The sequence below is a fragment of the Camelus dromedarius genome, chromosome 14 (genome assembly GCF_036321535.1).
Source record: "Camelus dromedarius isolate mCamDro1 chromosome 14, mCamDro1.pat, whole genome shotgun sequence".
Lineage (NCBI taxonomy): Eukaryota > Metazoa > Chordata > Mammalia > Artiodactyla > Camelidae > Camelus > Camelus dromedarius.
The window spans coordinates 25,827,969-25,848,670 of NC_087449.1; the positions used below are offsets into that span (position 1 = coordinate 25,827,969).

Sequence of the window (20,702 nt, forward strand, 5' to 3'; positions counted from 1 at the left end):
TGGGTAACTGAGAGTGGTTTTCACACCCAAAGACTCTAAGGCTGGCCACAGTGCACTGAGAACCCTGGCTTTTCAAAATTCCAGGGCCATGAAGTCATCCCCAGCCACGAAGTTTACTTAACCCTTGCAGCCGGCTGGGGTGTACAAACCGCTAGCTAGAAAATTAGAGCCCGCCAGGCCGGAGTCACAATGGCCTGTGTGTATTTGCGGTTTTCCTCTTTCCCAGTGAAGTATTTAAGGTTTCAGAGTCACTCCACCAACTTCAAGTCAAAGAGTCAGCACTTTAGAAGGAAATGGGCAGAAGTAGTGGATTTTTTTTTTGGGGGGGGAGGATTTTTCTGGGTTCATACCAGGAGGGGTATTTGACAGCCTCGAAGTACGCACTTTGAGGAAAACACTGGTGCAAAATAAACAAGGGTGGGTGCTGACAGAGAGCCATCTAGGCAGCATCCTTTAGCAGCCAGGAGAGCGAGCTCTCTGGGAAGCCAGGAGAGCGACTTCACGGGAAAGGGGCCCATCTGAAAATGCTCCTAGAAGGCTTTGTTTGAAAATGCAGCATCACGTAGGAGCCATTTCAACAGATGGTTCCTGTCTCTCTCCTCACAGTATTATGCTAAAACAACTTTCGTGATTCTGAACCTCATTGTTAGCACTTGTAAACCCCCTCCCCCAGAGCAGGGAAGACGTCTCTCTTTCTCTCTGGCCCTGTATCTAGGGCTCTGTATTTCGCTCTCTCTCCCCCGGAACAAAGTAATAAATAACTGGAACGACTTTCAGATGGTCCCAGCACAGGGGAAGAAAGACAGGAGGAGCACAGGCAGACACATACGTTTACGCTATGGTACTCCCTCTGCTGCTAAGAGAGACTACTCTCCTTTTTCGCCTTTCATGGACTCTAGATGATGCAAAAAAAAAAAAAAAAAAAAATTAAATGGTAGGTAGGCAGGAGGCAAGGGTGAGACGGGAATTGGTGGGAGACACAGCAGGAGCCCCTGATGCCAATAGCCCCGTGCATCTGAGCAGGATAAATTAATGTCAAGCAACCTTGTCGCCTCAGCCCTCACCTCTGAACGTGTGAGGTTAAGCCAGCAGCTTTCTCTTGAGCTTCTCTGCCACTGTTACCCTGTAGTAACACAATTGTAACAACAAACTTAGCACATAAGTTATTTCAGTGAATCCTCAGGAGGAAATACTGAAATAGCATCTCCCTCTTCTATTAAATTTAAAAGGAGGAAAACTAAGAACAGAAACTAACTGGAAACCTGGGGAAAGTAAATACTTATATTAGCAAATTTAAAAACTGAATTCGGAAGATCCAGAAAGAGGGAAAAATTTCAAGCTAAGGCCATCATTCGTGTGAAATTTCTGGGCCACCTACGTGGTCACAGGTGTGACTGGGGGGACTAGGCGGGGCTGAGATAGGAGGACGTTAAGAAGAAATCTGTAATGCAGTGGAAGAAATTCTAAGGCACCGAGGCCATTAGAAACATTCAGGTAAAAGACTAAACTATAGAACAAGTAAAAAGATCACTGGTTGAGGGAATAGGAAGATGACTAGTTAGAGCACAGGTGATTTTTAAGGAAGTGAGGCTATTCCATATGATACTGTAATAATGGACACCTCTGTGAAAACACACAGAACGTACAATGCAAAGAATGAACCCTAATGTAAACTACAGACTTCAGTCAATAATAATGTATCACTATCAGCTCCTCAACTGTAAGAAATGTACCACACTAACAAAAGATGTTAATAATAGGAGCAACTATTGAGTGGGGTGATGGGGAGAGAAGGTAATATTGACATTCTGTACTTTCTGTTAATCTAAAACTATAAACCTAAATTTCTCTAAAAAATAAAGTCTACTCGTTAAAAAAAATCAAACTTAAAAACAAATCCAGAAAAAAATTGTAATTATTTCATTGGCTTTGGATTACCTGAAAATCGTTTTACCCTTTTTTGAATGCATAACTTAATAATCAAAAAGTGTGTCAGCTCTAACAGGAAATGATAATTGAATGAAAGCACCGAACTTCAGATTGTTTAGTTCTATAACGCAGTTACAGGAGAGGTCATGACAAAAACGTCTGCAGTCAGCTAGCTGAGGGAAACAAAGTGAAAAGACCAAATTTCTTAACTTTGACCATCAATAACAGCAACCATGGGAGGACTGAACGAGAGAACACTTACAATGTGCCTAGCATAATGCCTGGTATACAGTGTATGCGTGATAAATGCCGGCCACTGTAATTTTTCATGTTAGTGTTGCATCGTGCTCCTACCAAGACTAACATCATGCATTGAATCAACTTAGGTGCCTTATTTCTATGTCAAGGCTGCAGAATGCACCCCAGCTCCACTTATCAGGGAAAAGTGTCCACCGTACCTCCAAAATGGATGCTTAGCTCTTCCAATGTGGGGAAGGAGGCAGCGTGGAAAGAAATGGTTAAGGACATTGACTCCATCACGTGGCCTGAGTGTTAAGTCTTTCAGAAAGATGGAGGGGGGAAGGGAGGAAACGTGAGCTGGTGGGGGCAGGGGGCGTCCTCCCCCCTACCCTGGCAGCCAAGGCAATCTTGGGACACAGACCCTGACAAACCTGGATTATAGATCTGCAGGAGGGAGGGGGCTCCGGACGGCAGTTTGGCCTGAAGCCACGGTTTAGCCGACACAGCCCAGTCCCACTCTTGCCAAACAGTTTCAGTCAGCACGAGGCCATGTGTGAGTGAGTCCTAGAGCGATTACAAAGCAGTGTGCAGAACTGGAAAGCATGCAAGAGCCGGAGGACGCTCATGATGCCGAACATCAGCAACACAGACCTCTAAACGGGGACAGGAAACAAACCAGGTCCCTCTGCGGATGCCATGTGTGGTCCGGCCATACCCCCCGGGGCGATATTGAAGGCAGGTTGAGAATTCCCTTGGCAACCAGGCTGTGGTGGACTGAATGGAAGTCTAGTCAAGCTTGGAACTGATAAGCCTTGGGATATAAGACCTTAAAGGGACACAGAGAGAGTGGAAGAAGGATGCGATTCCGGGGAGTGTGGGCCTTCACATACAAACCTCCAGGCCCCAGGACACTGACGGTAACGAAGACTAAACGTAAACATTACAGCAGCCAGGGTAGAATAAAAAGGTCTTGTGCATCAATCTTAAAAGTGTTTTCTTTTCACTCTGTTTAGACCCCAGTGAGGCTTCTATGAATGAATGTACATCCCAGTGACGCTCTGGGACAGTTATGCTCTTACACATACACTCTATATTACTATTATTATTACATTAAAATGTGGGATTACGATCCCTGTTTAAAAATCTTAACAAGTAAAAACTATACATACACACGCACTGTTAGCTGTCTATGGCAAATAACTGGCTCATCGGCTGTTCCCCGGGCGGCATGTACCCTCCAAGTTCAAAAGGCAAGCTAGTCTCTAGCTCATCGGTTGGCGCTTTAGGCACACTTCATACCGCGGCAGTAACTGCTCCATTCCAGGTCGTAACTTGCTGCTTGTATCGCCTCATTCTTTAGGGTTCCGACGCCTCTACAGTAGAGCACCCCAGCATCCACCTAGGGTCCCTGATTCTGGAATTCTAACACCCAGAGCCACCTTCCTGCTGTCTTCTCTGTCTAGGCTCAGGCTGTGGATTTCTTTGAGTTCCCTTGTGCCGGTCCAAGAGTACAGATTCCAGCATTACACAGACTTACTTAGCTTAACCATTTCCCCCCTGTTTGACTTTGGATAAATGACTTAGCTAGCGCTTCAATTTAACTCATTTGTGAAAATGAGAATGATTTCTTGCCTAGCATGTTTACTGCAGGGATTAATTTTATGTAACATGCATGAAAATCTAGTACAGTGCCTGTCAGAGTCTCTCCCCTTCTCCTCCCAGATCCGCTGCCTTCTACTTGTATCCCACCTTCTGGATTCTTAAGAAATAAGAACAGACAGAACCTCAGCCTGTGAGATCAGCATGGCTTGGCTTGCTTGATCTGATATCTTGTCATGAAATTGACTTGCTTACTCACTCAGTCAATCTTGTAAGAGTGTATTGCAGTGAACGGAGGGTATGAACTTGAAATAAAAGATATTTATTTTTACTCCACTTCATTTCACAAAGGATTTGATGCAGCTTGAAACCAATTCAAACAATGCAAATTTTATGTAGAGGTGGTATTTTTGAAATAGGAGGAGGATAAAAAATAAAATTTTAATATTTGGTGTCTTTTTCCCTTGATATTGAGACCTAGAACAGCACAAACATTGTAGATATGTTTGTTTTTTTTTTTAATGTTAGCCAGAAGTTTTATTTGAATCCATTAAGCACCATAGGCACAATGTCTAAGGTCTATGATCTTTTCAAGGGGCTGCAAAGTTGTTTGAACCATGATGAAAATTATTATTATTTTTTGAAGTGTAGTTGATGTATGATATTATGTTAGTTTCAGGTGTACTACAGGTATGCTTCTAAATAAAGACAAAGATTTTTTGTGGGAAGGTAACAGTGTGTGTGTGCGTGTGTCTGTGTGTGTGTGTCTACGTGGGGGAGGGAGAGCGGAGGGGGGAATCCTATACCTTCTCCTTGGACTGTCTCAATTATGTCATAGCAAAAATACAATCGATGACCCTTTGACAATGGCACAGGGTGGTGACAGGTACTCTCAGTTCACTGTTGTTGGTGATCATTGACAAGCTGGTAATGCTCAAGTTGCCTGGTGTCCCTTGTGCTGAGGGCATTAGCATTCTTTAAAGGTCAAAACCAAATTCGTGTAAAATGCAGAATTTCCCCAGTAATCCAGGAAGCCTCAGGATTTTTTTTAAAAAACCAGGTTCACACTATAAATGAGGGAACATGTGAGACACTCAGGATTTCAGTTCTTTCCCTACGTCTCACATTAAAATGATATTTAATTTTTCCTGATTTAAATTCTTGGCTGTCAAACAGTCTACGTGGCAAAATTCTTCCAATGCGAGTCTGTAAAGGAGATTGTGAAAGCTATTTATGTCTCTAGGAGGCCTAGGCAAAAGGTAAGCAACAAACCCAAGGCAAATCTGTACCAAATGAAAGCAAAATTATACTTACTCTGTGACACTCTGACTAGCTCAGTCACACTAAAAACACCTGATGTGACAAAACTGTCCTGGAAGCCCAAATGTCCTGGGAAAACAAAAAACAAAAGAAACAAAGTGTCATAAATAGAAGACATCTGACAACAGGATTCTAAACATTAGTTTCATTGTGATTAAAAATGTGAAATCTAATTTCATATTCCGCTCTAGCTAGAGCTGACGTGGGAGGGTACAGTCATTCAGTTATGTACATGGTTTTTTGGTTTGAATCTTTGAATCTGGAGGTTATGGAAAGCAATGATACAACAACTGGGTGATTTTTGAAATGCTTTAAAAAAAGTTCAACAGGAAATCTGAAACAAAAGACGATTTAAAATAAATGGTTACCTTGGCTGACCTCTGAGACCTTCACAACAGGCCTACCTACCAATCAGCCAGGATGGCTAAATTCCATAACAGTTTTTAAACATTATTCTCTAAAGAAACATCTGATCAGGATTAGCTGTCCATTCATTCAAATCAAAGAAGATTTAAAGATGTTCCCTTCATTTCTAGAGATACCATAGGGTGAATCTTTAAAAAGCCAGACTACAAAAGACAAGCCCCAACCCTTGAAGCAAAAAACCAAATTCTTCTGAGCACAAATGAAAATTTATATTTGCTTCAAGACAGGAGTTTTTTTGTGGATGGGTCAGTTGAACCTTTTTTTTTTTTGAGAAAAGATAATAAATCAATGGTTCAAAATAACTTATTCTTTGAATTCTGTATCTGCTTTATTTTTGCTGGATATAATTAATTTCCTTGAGGATATCTGATACTATATCTATTATCAACCACCTATTAATTCTTACGGTATATTCAGGAACATATTTATAAATGGCAAGGAATACATAATTTCTGGAATGTCATTTCCCTCTCTGCCTCCAAGGTTTTCTGATTCTGAGTCTCACAGGTTGAATCTGGTTGAGAGATGTATCTGTAGGGCTAATGTTATCACCTGCTTTAAAATTAGGGTCAAAGGTTGTAGTGAGTTGGTGACCGAAGGGATTTTTTTTTTTTAAATAACTGTTCTTTGAAATAAGAAACATACTTGTAAGAAATGCAATGTATGAAAATGGACTAATTTGAATATATAACAAACAATCCATAAATAAGATTTATGCTATTGATAAAAGCTAGATCTTCCCCACTACTAAGGGGAAGCAAGTTTACCTATGACATAGTTTATGTACCAATATATATGTTAAGCATCATGCACATAAACACATGCAAAAAATCACCATGTTTTGGAGAATTACAAATGGACCTACAAATTATTCTTTCTCTTTTGGTTACATTGGACTTTTGCATAAGAAAGATTTTTTTGGCTGAAAATTAAAAGACAATTTTCAGTTAATTTTTTATATCAAACACACAATCTATGATATTTTAGATAAAGCGACTCTAATTTTTAGAATATGTGATAATCTTAACTTGCTTATTTGAAATAAAGTGGCACTATGTGCGGTAAGGGGTTGTTGTATGCCTGAAACTAACAATGTTTATGTCAATTATACCTCAATTAAAAAAAGGAAAAATGAAGAATCGTGTATATGCACCACAATTTTTTTTTTAAAAAGGCAAAATTCATTTGAAGAAGTGCCCAAGAAATTTCACCTCTTAAAACAACCCACACCCAGGTATTTAGTTGAGTTTTACATGGTAAGCGCCTGAGGTGTTGCCTCCTTGGTTCAAAGAATTGAGAAGTAAAAATAAATAAATAAACAGAGATTCTCTAATGAAGTCTTGGCAAAACAGCGCATATTATCTCTTTTCACTGTGACATTAACATCACATTTATCCCACAGACCATAACAAAGGAAATCCAACCACAATATATGGTAAGTTTGACTTAAAACCCAGTCAACAATAGCAAGGAACTTCAGAGTTGAGTGGGAAGATCTGGGCTGATCTGCAGCCCTGGCTCAGCTCTGTCTGCGTCACTCGCTTGCGGGCTGCTACTTGTTTCAGTTCCAACGTTTAAAATTCCTTATTTTAAGGGCGACTTAACATGAATTTCTGAACAGAGTGAACGTGAACACACGTACTTTAATCTTGCCACCAGAAAAAGCAGCCGATCTGTTTTGAAAACTTAGTTTTAGTTCGGTGCAGGGACTTGGGAGGGGGAAACCCCTGCGTTCATCCATCCAAACCATCACTCTCTTCCGACTGTCCTTTTTCTCTTTTGTCCACCTCTGACATGTTGGTGTTCTCCAGCGTTTGTGCTCACCTCTCCCTATATACATACCTCCTGAGTCATTTTCTTTATTTCCATGATATTGGATACCAGGCTTGATTGTGATATTTGTGAAAATTAGAATAATCTTGCTTTGTTCACCTTGTACTTAATACCTGGGACAAAGCAGTCAGTAGGTGCCTATTTGTTGCATGAGTGGATGAATGAATCTATGGCCAATGACTCTCAAATCTTTATCTTTTGCCAAGCTCTCTCTCCTGGATTCCAAACCCATAAATCAAAATGTTTATTAGATATTTCTATCCAGATAGCCTGTGGGTATCCTCAGACCCAACATGTCCAAAGTTGAGTTCTTTCTCTTCTTGAGAACTGTTCTTACTCTTTTGAATCCCTTGCTATAATGAACCATCCACCATTCATCTCGTTTTCTAGGTTTTGGTGTCATCCCCGACTCTCACCTCCTACAAGCACCCACATCCAACTAACCGCCACTGATTCCATTTCTTACTGTTTCTTTGCTCCATGTGTATCTTCATCTCCCCCTTATGACTGTGGCTCTGGCTTTTCCCAATTCTCACTGGTACGATGGGACAACCTCCCACATTCTCTGTCATCAGTGTAGTCCACTCTCCGGTCTATAGCCAGAGCTGTCTCCCTAACAGGCAAACGTGATGATTCACTCATTTATTCCACGAGTACTTCTTGAGCACATCCTGTGTACCAGGCACTGGGCCAGGAGTTTGAGATATAGTCCCTACCTTCTAGGATTAGACACAGCTGAAAGTATAAAAGAAATAAATTATTTTAAAATTATAAATGATATAAATAATGTAAAGGAAACAAATAGGAAAAGCCTTAGAAAGGGGTGTCAGGGAAGGTCTCTCTTAAGAGCTGACATCTGAAAGATACTAAGGAGACAGCCAGAAAAAGAAGAGGGAAGAGCTCTTCAGGCAGAGGTACTGGCATGTGCAAAGGCCCTGAGGTAGAAAATAATGAGGTGTTGGGAAATCTGAGATAAACCCAATGTGTTCAGAGCTCACTGCCCTGTCAAAAACCTTGCAAGAGCCCCACAGAGAGTTTAGGGTACAGTGCAAATGTTTCCACTTGGCATACGACCACCCTACAGCCTCTGTTTTCCTCTCCAGGCTCATTCCTGATCTCTGGTCTCTCACTTCCACCCCCACCTCTTGGCCTAAGGGAACACATGGTCCTTCCTCCCTGGCTCCAGCTCACCTTTCCCCTGACACTGCTCCCTCTTCTGAACTGCCTTGTCCTTCATATTCTTTGCTTGGCCAACTCCTACCTGGCCTTTAGATCTCAGCTTTGTTGTCATCTCTATCAGAAACCTTCCCTGGTTACCCCCACAGCTGGTGAACACTCTTTTTCCATTTTCTCAATATTGACCTGGCAACCTGAGCTATGACCTGGGACTTAGCACACTGAAGTGTAAGTTCACCTTTTTTCTCATACTAGACTGTGAGCCCCCTGAGGGGAGAGAGCGCATCTTCCGTGTCTCCAGCCCCCCAGGTCCTAGCACAGTGCTGGTGTGCAGGAGGGACTTCAGAGGTGCCCCTGAGTGAGCACAACCCACACTCGGCTCAGTGTGTTGACATTCCTTTTTTATAAAAACGTTGACAGAACTTCTTATTCCTGTCTCTTTTCCTCTCTCACCTCTTGCAATACAGCTTGAACTAAAATCAAACCAATGTGCATCTGAAAACTACTAAAATGAATTATCCAAATAGTCCCTCTAAAATAAACAGGGCAAAGACCAGATGGACAAACTATTTGGACAAAGCTTCCAACAGGGAAGGTGCCATTAGGTTTTCTGCTGAGAAATGTCTAGGGTTATCCTGTTGTGATTATGGATCATATTTTGGGAGACCAAATAAAGACAGAGTTAAAGGTAGCATTATTTAATGGCCATAAGGGGCCAAAAAAAAAAAGTCTAGTCCTACCCTTAAACAAGGATCTTGTGTCATCCTGAAAGTCATTGCAAAAATAAAAAGTGGATTCTCCTTCCCTTTCCAGCAACCTGCCTCCTAAAGCTTATTTTAATGGAATATGCGTAATTTGTGTAATGAAATGCATGAAATGTATCAAACCAGAAAAATAAAAATAAAGAGTTAAGTGATTTCACAAATCCTGAAGCAACTATCCCTTCACAGCGTCATGAGATTATCGGATCGCCTTGACTACTTCATGTTTAGAACATGTTTCTAAGGAAAGGTCTGTGTAAACACTCCACGTAACTTCAAATGACTATGAAACTGGTTTTGTTCCTTCACCAATTATTTGGAAACCCACTGATGAACTCTAGAGCAATAAGCAACGAGAAATAAAACCTAAGAAACGATGGAAAAAATGACACAGCTAACGTAATTACTAAGCAAACCTGAGCAGATTGATATTTAGACTTCACTAACAACCCAAATCATACAAAGACTTTCAGGGAAATAACACTAATCTGGGTGTTCTACTTTATTGCAAGATGAGAGAAAAAGTGGAAAAGACAATTAAAAAAGCAAATTTAAGTATGTTATTCCGAATTCAAGATGTTGGCATTAAAAGATCTTCAGATGGAAAACTGATTAAACACTCCTGTAAGATCCCAAGATTTACACTTTGAATAGGGCCTCTCAGAAATGAGTGCAAAACATACACTTTTGCTAAGTAAGTCTTGGGTGAAAAGCCAGATCGTGTGACAGCCTGACCCCCTCTCCAATTCTGAACGACTACTCAGGAGCAGTTGTACAGGAGATTGAAGTAAGGAGCAGATCCTTTTTCATTTAAGATCAAATGACCAAAACAATTCACTCACTGAAGTCCCATTCCATGAATTCCCAAATAGAGTCCAGATTTCAGTTTACCGGAGTCAGTCATTCTCAGAGTGGGGACAAACTAGGCTTTTTAGCAGAGGCAGAAATATGAAAAGCTAAATTCCTTTGTGGGTGGTTAGAAAAAGCAGCTCTCTTTACCTCGATGATACCAGCAGTTATTATGGAAATGCCATTATATGGGAAGCACATGTCATCTCGTGAAGGGAGCGAACATCTACCTACCTCTTAACAGGCAAGAAAGGAAAAAAGTTCGATTTGCAGACACAGGTAGCCCTGTGGAACCTAACAGAAGAAGTCGCTGGGACAGGCCACCTGGAAGACTGGCCTTTAAGGAAAGTTTGAATGCCCATGAAACAGAGTTCATGCATCTGAGGGAGAAAGTTTATACATAGGGTGGTATTTTGTTTGTCCTGTTGGAACAGCAAAGGGCTCTCAGCTCTAAATTATCAAACCTCATCTGGCTAATGGATGTAGGCAAACTGCGATACACAGGTCACTTCACCAAAAAGGACACAAGGTCTGCCCTCCATATCGGGGATGCAGAGCTGGTGGGTACTGGGGGCCAAAAGTACCATTTCATACAAGGGACTTGAGCCTCCGTGGAGTCTGGTACCCACGGGGTTCCTGGACCAGTGTCCACGGATACAGAGGGACGACCATGTCTCTAGTCTATTCTTCCTTGGTAGATCCAGTTCCATCACTAGTAAGAGACAGGCCAGTGGCTGGGTCTTTTCGTGAGTGTGAGTCTGGGCTACTCAAAGGGAAAAGAGCTCCCCATCGTCACACCATCTCTCTTGCATGCGTACTTGGGGCTGCCTCACTCAGTGCAGGCCCTGGGCTGCATCCTGAGGACACTGCTGTCACAGAACTCACGTTCTCATGTTCCTAAAGGAAAGCTTACTCATCACCTCACCGCTCCTCCCTGGAGTTTCCTTTCTCCCTCAGTGACCTGCCCTCTCGGCAGGAGCATGGAGGGGAGGGTGGTGGCTCCACCCCCCCCACCCCCTCCAGCACACACTTTCCAGCTGTGCTCAGTCAATACTGTCGAGTTCAGGAGAATTTCTCCTCAACTTGCCTTATGTCACACCTCGTTCTACTTGACTCGACAGTGACTCGTTTCCCGCTCCTCCTTCCGCACTCCTACAACAAACCCTGCAAGAGCAGGCTGTGTCCCCTGGCCTTACACTCTGCCCACAGGGCCCGGCACAATCCCTGGCGTGGGCGTGTAATCGGTATTTATTCAGTGACTCAGATGAGTGACTCCAGATACCCCTATGTGGTGGCCCCCTAAAGTGCAAGGTAAGTCATTAGTAGCTTGCCTCAAGTCGTATGTTACTTCTATACTTTCATTTTGGAATATCTTAGAAAACAGGTTTTTGTTTTTTTTTTTTTTAAGTGGGTTCAGGGTATATTTCTACTGATTCATTAAGCCCAAATTCTAATATTCTGGCCTGCAGACAAAGACAGTGCCCATGGAATGGCAGAGCAGTAAGACAGAGAAACCTGGGACCCTGAATGACACTGTGGAGCAGAACCACCCCAGCAATTTAGCCAGCTCATCTGGAACAGTTACAAAAAGGAAAAGGGATTTTAACGTACTTTAACCATCTTACTTTTCGGTCTTTGTTATAGGAGCCTAGCAGTTACCCTAACCAACGTCAGTACTGCAAATTAGCAGCCCATGGACAATTCTAGTTTGCAAACACATTTTGCCTGGCTAGCAGAGTACTAATTTTTCTTTTTCTTTCTTTCTTTTTTTTTTTTTTTTGGCATATGAAGTTTTTAAAACTGAGTATGAGCTTACAAATGTACTACCCTCCCAATATTCTTAATTGTATTTCATTTATTCACATGTTCTGTAAGGCCCCTGTAGGCACAGAAACGTGTGATGCCTGCGAGGTATCTTCTCTGCACTTTAATCTGCTAGCACAGTAGGAAGAGAATGCATGGATGGCTGGTGTCTTTCGTCTGATAATAAAGCCGTCAGCATTTCATGGTTTCTTTGAGAATTAAGCTTAGACTTCTTGGCTAGGTACTTAATGCCCTTCAAAATCTGGTCTACTGCTCAGCGTTTCGGGTAGTAGTCCCAACAACACCCAAACATACACTCTCTGCAGCCAAGATGTACGACCTGCTATTCTCCAAACACTGATATGTTCCATCCTCTGTATCTGGGCTCGTACCAGTGCTTCCCAAACCGTGTTTTGTAGACTAGTCCTCGAAAATGCCCCACCACAAACAATTTAAAAACAAAGATAACAGATACAAATAAGATAAAGATTTACATAGTAAATAAAATAAGTTCAGAAGGAGCTATCACACCCACCCTTGAAGAATGACAAAGAACATTTACACATTAAAGCCTCTGACAGTTCCTGCAATAAACAAATTTCCTTACTATCATTTAACTCATGATTTCACAAATAATTTGACAAGGACACCGTTTGCTTTGGCAGCTGTTGTACGCTATTCTGCTTCTTTTTCTCTCTCTCCCTTTTTGGTTTATGTACCAGTGTCCTGGAGAGAAGGTAGAATCTGAAGTCTTTGAGCTAATTAACACTTCTAAAGTCAAGACTCAAGGATACTCAACATCTTTAATTGCAATCACTTTAAAATATTTACATTAGGAAAAGGGATCAAGCCGGTAACAGGTACTGTGAAATTATGCTGCCTATCTGAAAAAATTTATCCATAGAACAACCTAGGTAGTATTAATTTTCATCAAAACTATAGGTTTCATTTATCCAGTATTTACTATGTGTTTGGCACTCTGCTAAGCTCTTTAGACATATTAGCTCTAATTCTTCCTGCAACTACGTAGTTGGCAATATTCTGATTTTACAGAAAAGGAAGCTTAAGTTCAAAGAGGTTAAGTGACTTGCCTAAGGTCACACAGCTAGTGGCAGAATTAGGATTAGAACACAGGCTTGTTTAGTTCTCTGTATGTAATAAATTTTATGGCATTTTATTCCCATATATATATAATTAATACATATTACAATATAAATTATATATAACACCAGAGACTTGATTATCCAATCTAACTCAAAGGCCTTATCACAACTTTTTACCAATGCCTGCAGCCAGTAAGGGAAGAGTAGTATTTCATTAAAGTAAATTTGATGCCTTGACTTCACATAAAGAGGGTTTATGAGTTTGAGTTACAAGTGATTAAGCACTTAATTGAAGAACTATGTTGGATATCAGAACATCTAAATACAAAGTGAAAAAAGGTTTGCACTTATTTGTATGTTTAGAGATATCAGACGCATGACATTACAGAATGAACTGGAAATGAAGGGATCTTAAAAATCATATAGTAATGGTGTAACCATCATTTTGTCATCAAGACTTTTAGACTAATAAGATTATGAGGTTTGATTTTTTAAAAATAATTCATTTAATATGCTTGCCTTCCCATAACTTCACCTCACTTATCCTCTGAAACAGGCAGAATAAATCTAGTTTTGCTACCTTTTGAATATTTGAAGACAGTCCCTCAGCCCCTAATTTTCTCTCCTCCAGGCTAAATATTCTTCCCTTCAGTTTTGTTATGTCAGCAAATTAATTTCCCTGTTGCCCCAAAACATTTAGAATCATACATTTATTAGACCTATAATGAGCAGAAGTAGGTATTTTGCAAGTGGACCCAACTACAAACTAGTTTTGTACAGGAACAGAGAAACACTTGCTTTAAAAGATTTTCTTTCTTTAAAGAAAATTTTGCTTCATTTTAGAAAAAGTAAGTTCCAGTATAGTTAGCATAATAAGATCCATATTTCATAAGTATTTTTAAAATTAACGGTGTTATTTCTTAATGCATCATAAACTTAAAAGTAGTTTTTAATTAACCTGGTTTTGAACTAAAAAGGATTTTTAAGCAATCTTATTTTTATGTTCTGTATCAAAGGTTTCTCTAAATTGGGACAGCAACAACTATTAATCTGCAAATGGATCAAACTATTTGTGATAGCTTCAGTTTCTGCTTATGAACTCTTCCATATACTGGAGAAAAAATAAGGAAATGTATTCTCTGAATACATCAGAAACTGATTACCTTAAATGAAACAGACATGAAACTGGCTCACCCGAGGGCTACCCTAGTTTGTGGATGTAAAACAGCAAAAAAAAAAAACCTTAATGCCCATCATCCTGTTCTTCCTTTTTAGGTTTAATTCACATGGCTGTGAAACCATTTACAGAGAGCCTTGCTTGTTAAACCACCTGCAGACACATGCAATGACAAGGAAAGAAGATGAGCAGGGGCCATGTGCTAATTTTAAGACACTCAACACTGACTGGTTCACCCAAGCATGGAAAGAAAATCATTGATGAACTGAAGCAGTATATTTCTTTAAAAAATCCTTACAATGACTTTTCCAACGCTACAAAAAGAAAAAAAAATTACAAACAGGTACATGTAGTTTTCCAAATATATAATAAAATTAGTTAATGTTGAGAACCACAAAATACAAAGAGCTTCCATCTTTTTTAACGTCATTTGCTTTGTGCAATTCTTACTCACCCAGCAATTACTTAGTTCCTGATGCCGTAATTCACAGCGTTTATTAAATTATAGGATCTATATTATCCATGTCTGCAGATCCTACGGCATGCCACAAATCGTGTAGGCCACTAGACTTTGAAGTTTGCTGGCTTAGCACAAACACAAAGTATTTTAGAAGCACCAGAAAATTCTTTGTGAAATATAACAGAATGAATTAGACTGTTCAGGCCATGTCGTGTAAGCACAATGGGGGAACACTTTTAAGACTTTAAAGTCATGTAATACAATTCTAGGCTGGATTTTTCTTGTTAAAAAAAGGAGAATGGGAGTGATTGGAAGAGAAAAGGGCCAATATTTGACAACAGAAATCAGCATAACCTTTTAACTGCAGCAGCCATGGGTGACTGCCCTTTGACCTTGAAAGATTATGTGGGATTTCAATGACAACAGCTGGAAGTGAGCATGTGTGAATAGAGAACACAGATCTGAGGCCTGGTACAAAAGACTGCACAATCTCTGCCCAGATCAGAGTGCTGATTAGAAATTGTTTCCTGGTCCTGGCTTAATAGAGTGTGATAATGAAAGTTTTTTTTTTTAATTCTTCCACCAAGAAATCATTGGTAGATTTCTTTCACACCCACTCTCCCCCTTCAGCCCCTCACATCTTCTGGGTTTTCACTTGTTAACAGGCCCATCTTAAGGATACAGTTAAAAACAAAACTTTGTTTCATAAGCTACTTTTCACAGACAAAATTTCTTTAAGTTCTTGAGTTCCTCTCCTGAGTTTTAAAATAACCTCTATTGTGACATTTCACACTGGCTATCATTCTTTTTTGTTTAAGGATCTGTCACACATACACACACACACACACCCCAAATGAGAGTTCTGTCCCACATCTTTTTATTCCACCATTTGTACACTGATTAGCACATGGTGGGTCCTCACTGTATGTAAGACAAATGAACACAAAAAGGAAATATTTATTCTTATCCATGTATTCTTTTTATTCTTGAGAGGTAAAGGTAGATTCCTACACACACATTTAATAAATAACACCTTTTCCTCCAACCAATTTCCCATTTAAATTAGCAATTTTTCTTACGTCTTTAGATGTGTTTACCCAACAAGAATTTATGAAAAGGATGAGTAATTACTTCCTTTCAAAGATAAGGTAATTGAACCTAGTAGATAAAGAGATTTGTGGTGAATGTGATCATTTCCATCCACAAGACCCTAAATGAATGACATTCATTGAGCTGAAAGGCACATGAACAGATGCAGACGCAGTCTCCAGCTCCCATGGAGGATCCCCATACTTGCTGACATTGCTCTGAAACCACCAGAGTGATGCCCCACGATTACTGAAAGGACATTGGGTTATGACTCATTTATGTTGTTTTGGTTTTACCGTAGACTCTGTCTTACCTTCCAGTGCTCTGGATTTTGCTAATGACTCTAGTTTCTATATCAAATTAGCAACTTTTCAGCTTCAGTAGAAGGCGGCCTTTCCTTTATGCAAATAATACCGTGAGTTGGGCAAAAACCAACCTGGCTGTGCGGTATGAGACAAGCAGAGGCTGGTGAGACTGACTTCCCAAGCAGACACGGGTCGTCTGCCCACGTCCTTCTATAGCAACTCTAGATGTTATTCCAAACAAGCCAGGGGACAGATTGTTTTTCGGAACAGACCAAATCCATTTGCCGTTTCAAAATTCTATAAACAGAGTATTAAGGAATTCAATTCCCACAGCAACTATATGGGCGTTGGCTTCAGTTTTACGGGAGTCCCTGCCAAGCTCACATAGTTGTACAACTATCGGTTTAGAGTGTCCTTTGCAACTCAGAGCAGGAGGGATCCCTGCTTGTGATCTCAGCTCACTTTAAGGACTGGGTCTTGCTGGTGACAGGTATACATGATAAATGTTCCAGAAGCCTGACCTAATTTCCCCTGAAGTGAGTGTTTTGCTGAGAACATTCCCTCAAAGTGTCAGCTTGCAACCAAGGATTCAAACCTGCCAGTGTCCATTCTTCTTAACGAGTTATTACCATTGCTTATGAAAGTTCGCTTAAAAGGAAGCTAATTCTGCCTTACTTTTCAAGCTTCTCCAGACTTACTTTTGCATTTAAGTTAGTTATATGCCTAATTTAAAATAAGTAATTATCAAACATGTTCAGTTTCCTAGTTTTTGCTTGGATGTGATCAGAGAAACAAAATATTCTAGGCTAAATATAAATCAGGGTGAACCTGTAATGTATTTGTCTTTTCTCTTGTAAAGGGACCACTATGGCAATGTGTTCATTCATCTTGTCCTTCAAAAATTATATTTTCAAGGCATCATTTACATATCATGTGGCAGGAGGGACAGTATTACAGAAATTAGAATCTTGAATGTCCTAAGCCTCAGTCTGCTCAGCTGTAAAATGGCATGAATGCTTATAAGTTTGTTGCTAGGAATAATGAGATAATGCACTTAAGGTGCTGAGCAAAGAACATAGAATGTATTAAAAAAAAAAAAAAGACTATACTGCGTATCTTAGATCTTGAATCAGATAGAATATTTTTAAAAGGAAAAACAGAAATAATTATGTTCTTTTGATGTGGAAGAGTAAATAATGTAAATATCCATGTAAAAGTTGTGCATGTAAATAAAATGATGATATAATTTCATTTGAATGAATTTTTGAATAAAAATAAAATTACTTTCCAAAGCAAGTAACACAAAACATCATTAAAATTGAATCCTCTGGTATTTCTTAGGTTTTTCTAAAGTGACATAAAACAGTAGTTGGTCTCCCAATTGTTTTAAGTAAATTGAGTGTAAATTTTAGGAATCTGATTCCCATATTTATATATAAATATATTTATTCATATTATTTTTAAAAATATATTTATAATTCCTAAAATTATTTTAAATATAGATCTATTCTTTAAAGGCACATTAACCATCTCCACAGGCCAAGCACTATCCTAGATATGGGGCTACAAATTTTGATTTCATATTTTTGGGGTAACAACTATAGATACTCAACCAATACGTGAACCCTAGGTCATTTTTTTTTTTTTTTTGGCAGATCAAATTTTACCCAATTTTTCAATAAACAATATACAGGAGTATTTAGAGAAAGAGAAAATAAAAATGGTATGCTTTTTTTCGGCCAGTTACATTTTATCCTTTTAAAGAATTTGGTTTGCTGAAAATTCTTATTGGTAGCTAAAGGCAAGCTGCATGTTCTAGAAAACAGGTACTTAGAAATCTAATTGTGTTTTTCAGTATTTCTCAAATGAAAACTATTCAAACTCTTTAAAATATTAAAATACTTTGGCTCGTATTAAAACGCATTCAAAATAAGCAATGTTAACATCAAATGTAGACATATCTTAAGAAATAAACTACCCACAGTCCAGGGTGTCCACACTTCAGGTCATTACTTCAGTATAGATGGAGAGCCATCAGAAAGCACCATTAAAGGAAGGGTCTTGATTCCTTGCAGCTTTAAATCAATGCTAAAAGAATTTGCCCTCTTAGGCAGAAGAATGACGGACATGTTACCCTTTACTGACTTTGATCACCGAAGCCCTTTATGATGCAGGCTATTTCCTTGATTTTAGGGGGCAGAACCTTAGTATGACTCAGAGAGTTGCCTGGGTACATCTCAGGCTTGGCTGTAGCTAAGTAGAGCACTGAGTTCTGCTTGGAATTTCTGCAGTTTCTCCGCAAGTTTATCAGCACTTCGAGGGGGATTCCTTCCAAGGTCCAGAATTATCCTGTACGCTACAGGGCACTTAGCATCCCTGGCCGCCACCACTGAATGCCAGCAACATCCACTCCTTACGACAACCAAAAATGCCCTGAAACATTTTGAACTCCCCTCAAGGTTAGGGGGGGGGAGTCATTTGGTCCCTTGGTGAAAAATACTCTGGTGTATAAACACTGTCTCACAAATCTCATTAGGTATTTGATACTGCGTAATTCTGCTCACTAGTGAACTAGCTGACTGTCTCCATAATTAGCTGCATACTCTTACAAGCCAGGGACTTGATGCTTATAATTCTTTTGAAATTTCCTGTCCTCCTCAGTCTTGCCCTCTGCCCCCCATTCTTGCTCAAGTATCTACTTCAGATATCATAATTAGAACTTGATTTTTAAAAATTAATTATATTGGAAATAGTATATTTTGTTTTGTTTGGGGGCGGAGGTCTCTCATATATATGGTCCACAAATGTAAAACATACATTTTGGTCTTTCTGGAAGAGTCTTCATTTCAAATAGTGGCTCATTGGTCTGTATGTGTATGTGAACATGTTGGCTGAACCTCTCTGATCTCCTCCTGCTGCTAAGAAAATACGTTCACTGTTAATAAACTCCCAGGAATCCCACAAACAGTATTTTGTTTGTTCACGACAGCATCATTGTACCTCAAGTCTGCAGACTCTATAGAAATGTGAAACGACATGCAAAGCTTGAAACTAAACATTCATCCTGTTCTCTGCTCTCAGAGGAAGGCTGCAGGTGAAATCAAGAGACATGGGTCCAAAATGACCCAAGTCCCCATTGCTAACACCAAACCAACCACACTCCAAAAATAAACAGGAAACAAAACTAAGCAACAACAGGCTACATGCTGTCAACCAACCAGGAATGCCAACGAGTGTCCTTGTCTCACTGTTTGTTCTGAAGGAGGCCAGCTCCTCTGGCTCTATGTTTTTTTTTTTTTTCTCTCTAATCATTCTGATACTTTATCAAATACCTGTCATTTTTCCAAAAGTAAGAGCCAAGGGCAGCTACCCGGTGCCAGGTGACAATAGAAATCCCGCTCTGTGATCACCAAGGGGCACTCCGTTGGCCCCATTCCTATCCCTAACACTAGGAGAGATGTGCAATCTCCCCAGGTTGTCGGGCAGTCGCCGGCCAGGTGGGAGCCCTGCGCACCTGCATGCCTACATGTAAATACGTGGATGTGCGTTTAATTCAGTTTACTCCCTCAAAAACTCACACAGAGAAAAGCACTTTTTTTTTTTTCAGATGTAAACTGTCAGGGGCACCAAGTAAAATATTTTTCGCTAACGTGGGCGTTTCGGGTCTTCAGAGTCACCATTAGCAAATGCCACAAGGGACACTATCTGTGGCTAATTCGAACATGGAGCCCTTCTGGACACAGCTGGTGAAGCCGACAGCATTCTGCTCTCTTACATTGTCTGACAAAATCAGTAAGTCAGTGGCCAATTTCTGAGGTTCCTACTACCATCAGAAAGGTTAGGGAGAATCTAAACACAGTTTTGCTTTATTTTTTAAGGTGCTTTCATTACAAACGTAAAGTCTTCTCTACAGTCTGATTGGTTCATTCAACAAACCTGTTGATGCCAACCGATGAGCTAAGTATAAATGATGAACTTGGAACAAATAGTTAACATATCCCTCAGTCTCACGAAAACACTTTTCAGAGAAGAACTAGGAAGAAGGCTTGATTCACTCCTGCAAGACCCAGTTCAAATGTCAGCACCTTTTGATTTCATTTCTGTATCCTTAGAGCATCACAGGCCTGTACATTGTAGGCTCAATAAATACTGACAACTGTCTGAGAGAAGACGAGAGTGTAGGTGATTCATCTCATGGGGATCACCAAGGGTACCCCAATGGCTAGGGAGCCAAGTGTGTGTGTTGGAAGCAGGGGAAACAGCAAGTATTACAGCTAGATCAAAGCCTGAAAGGATGATAGGGCCAAAATTTGGAGACTCTCAATATATTTGGACACTATCCTGGAAGTAATGGTCAGTTTCAAATCATCATTTAGTGCATTATTGTTCGAGGAATGTTGTCTATAGCTTATTATTTCTTTTTATAAGTGAGACATGGTTCTCACTGAGTTACTAGCTTTGTGACCTTGAATAAGCTAATTAAACTTTCATTAATTTTATCCAGACAACATTTGTTGAATACCTGTTTGCTCCAGGCACTCTGGTAGGCACTGGGATGCACAGCTTTGACCTTCAGGTCCTTTCTGTCTGGTCAGTGAGGGGGGTGGGCAGGCCTATAGGGAGGGTTACAAG

The 20,702-nt window shown here is 40.0% G+C and overlaps 1 protein-coding gene across 8 annotated transcripts in view; it reads right to left on the bottom strand.

Annotated features, from left to right (window-relative positions):
• The window catches only part of NFIA (nuclear factor I A), a 534,267-nt gene that overhangs the window by 114,606 nt on the left and 398,959 nt on the right, over positions 1-20,702 (bottom strand). For all 8 annotated transcript variants that reach the window (XM_064493521.1, XM_064493522.1, XM_064493523.1 and 5 more), the window contains exon 4: positions 5,083-5,157. In XM_064493521.1, the coding sequence (XP_064349591.1) occupies positions 5,083-5,157 (75 nt within the window). The remainder of the gene's footprint in view (positions 1-5,082; positions 5,158-20,702) is intronic.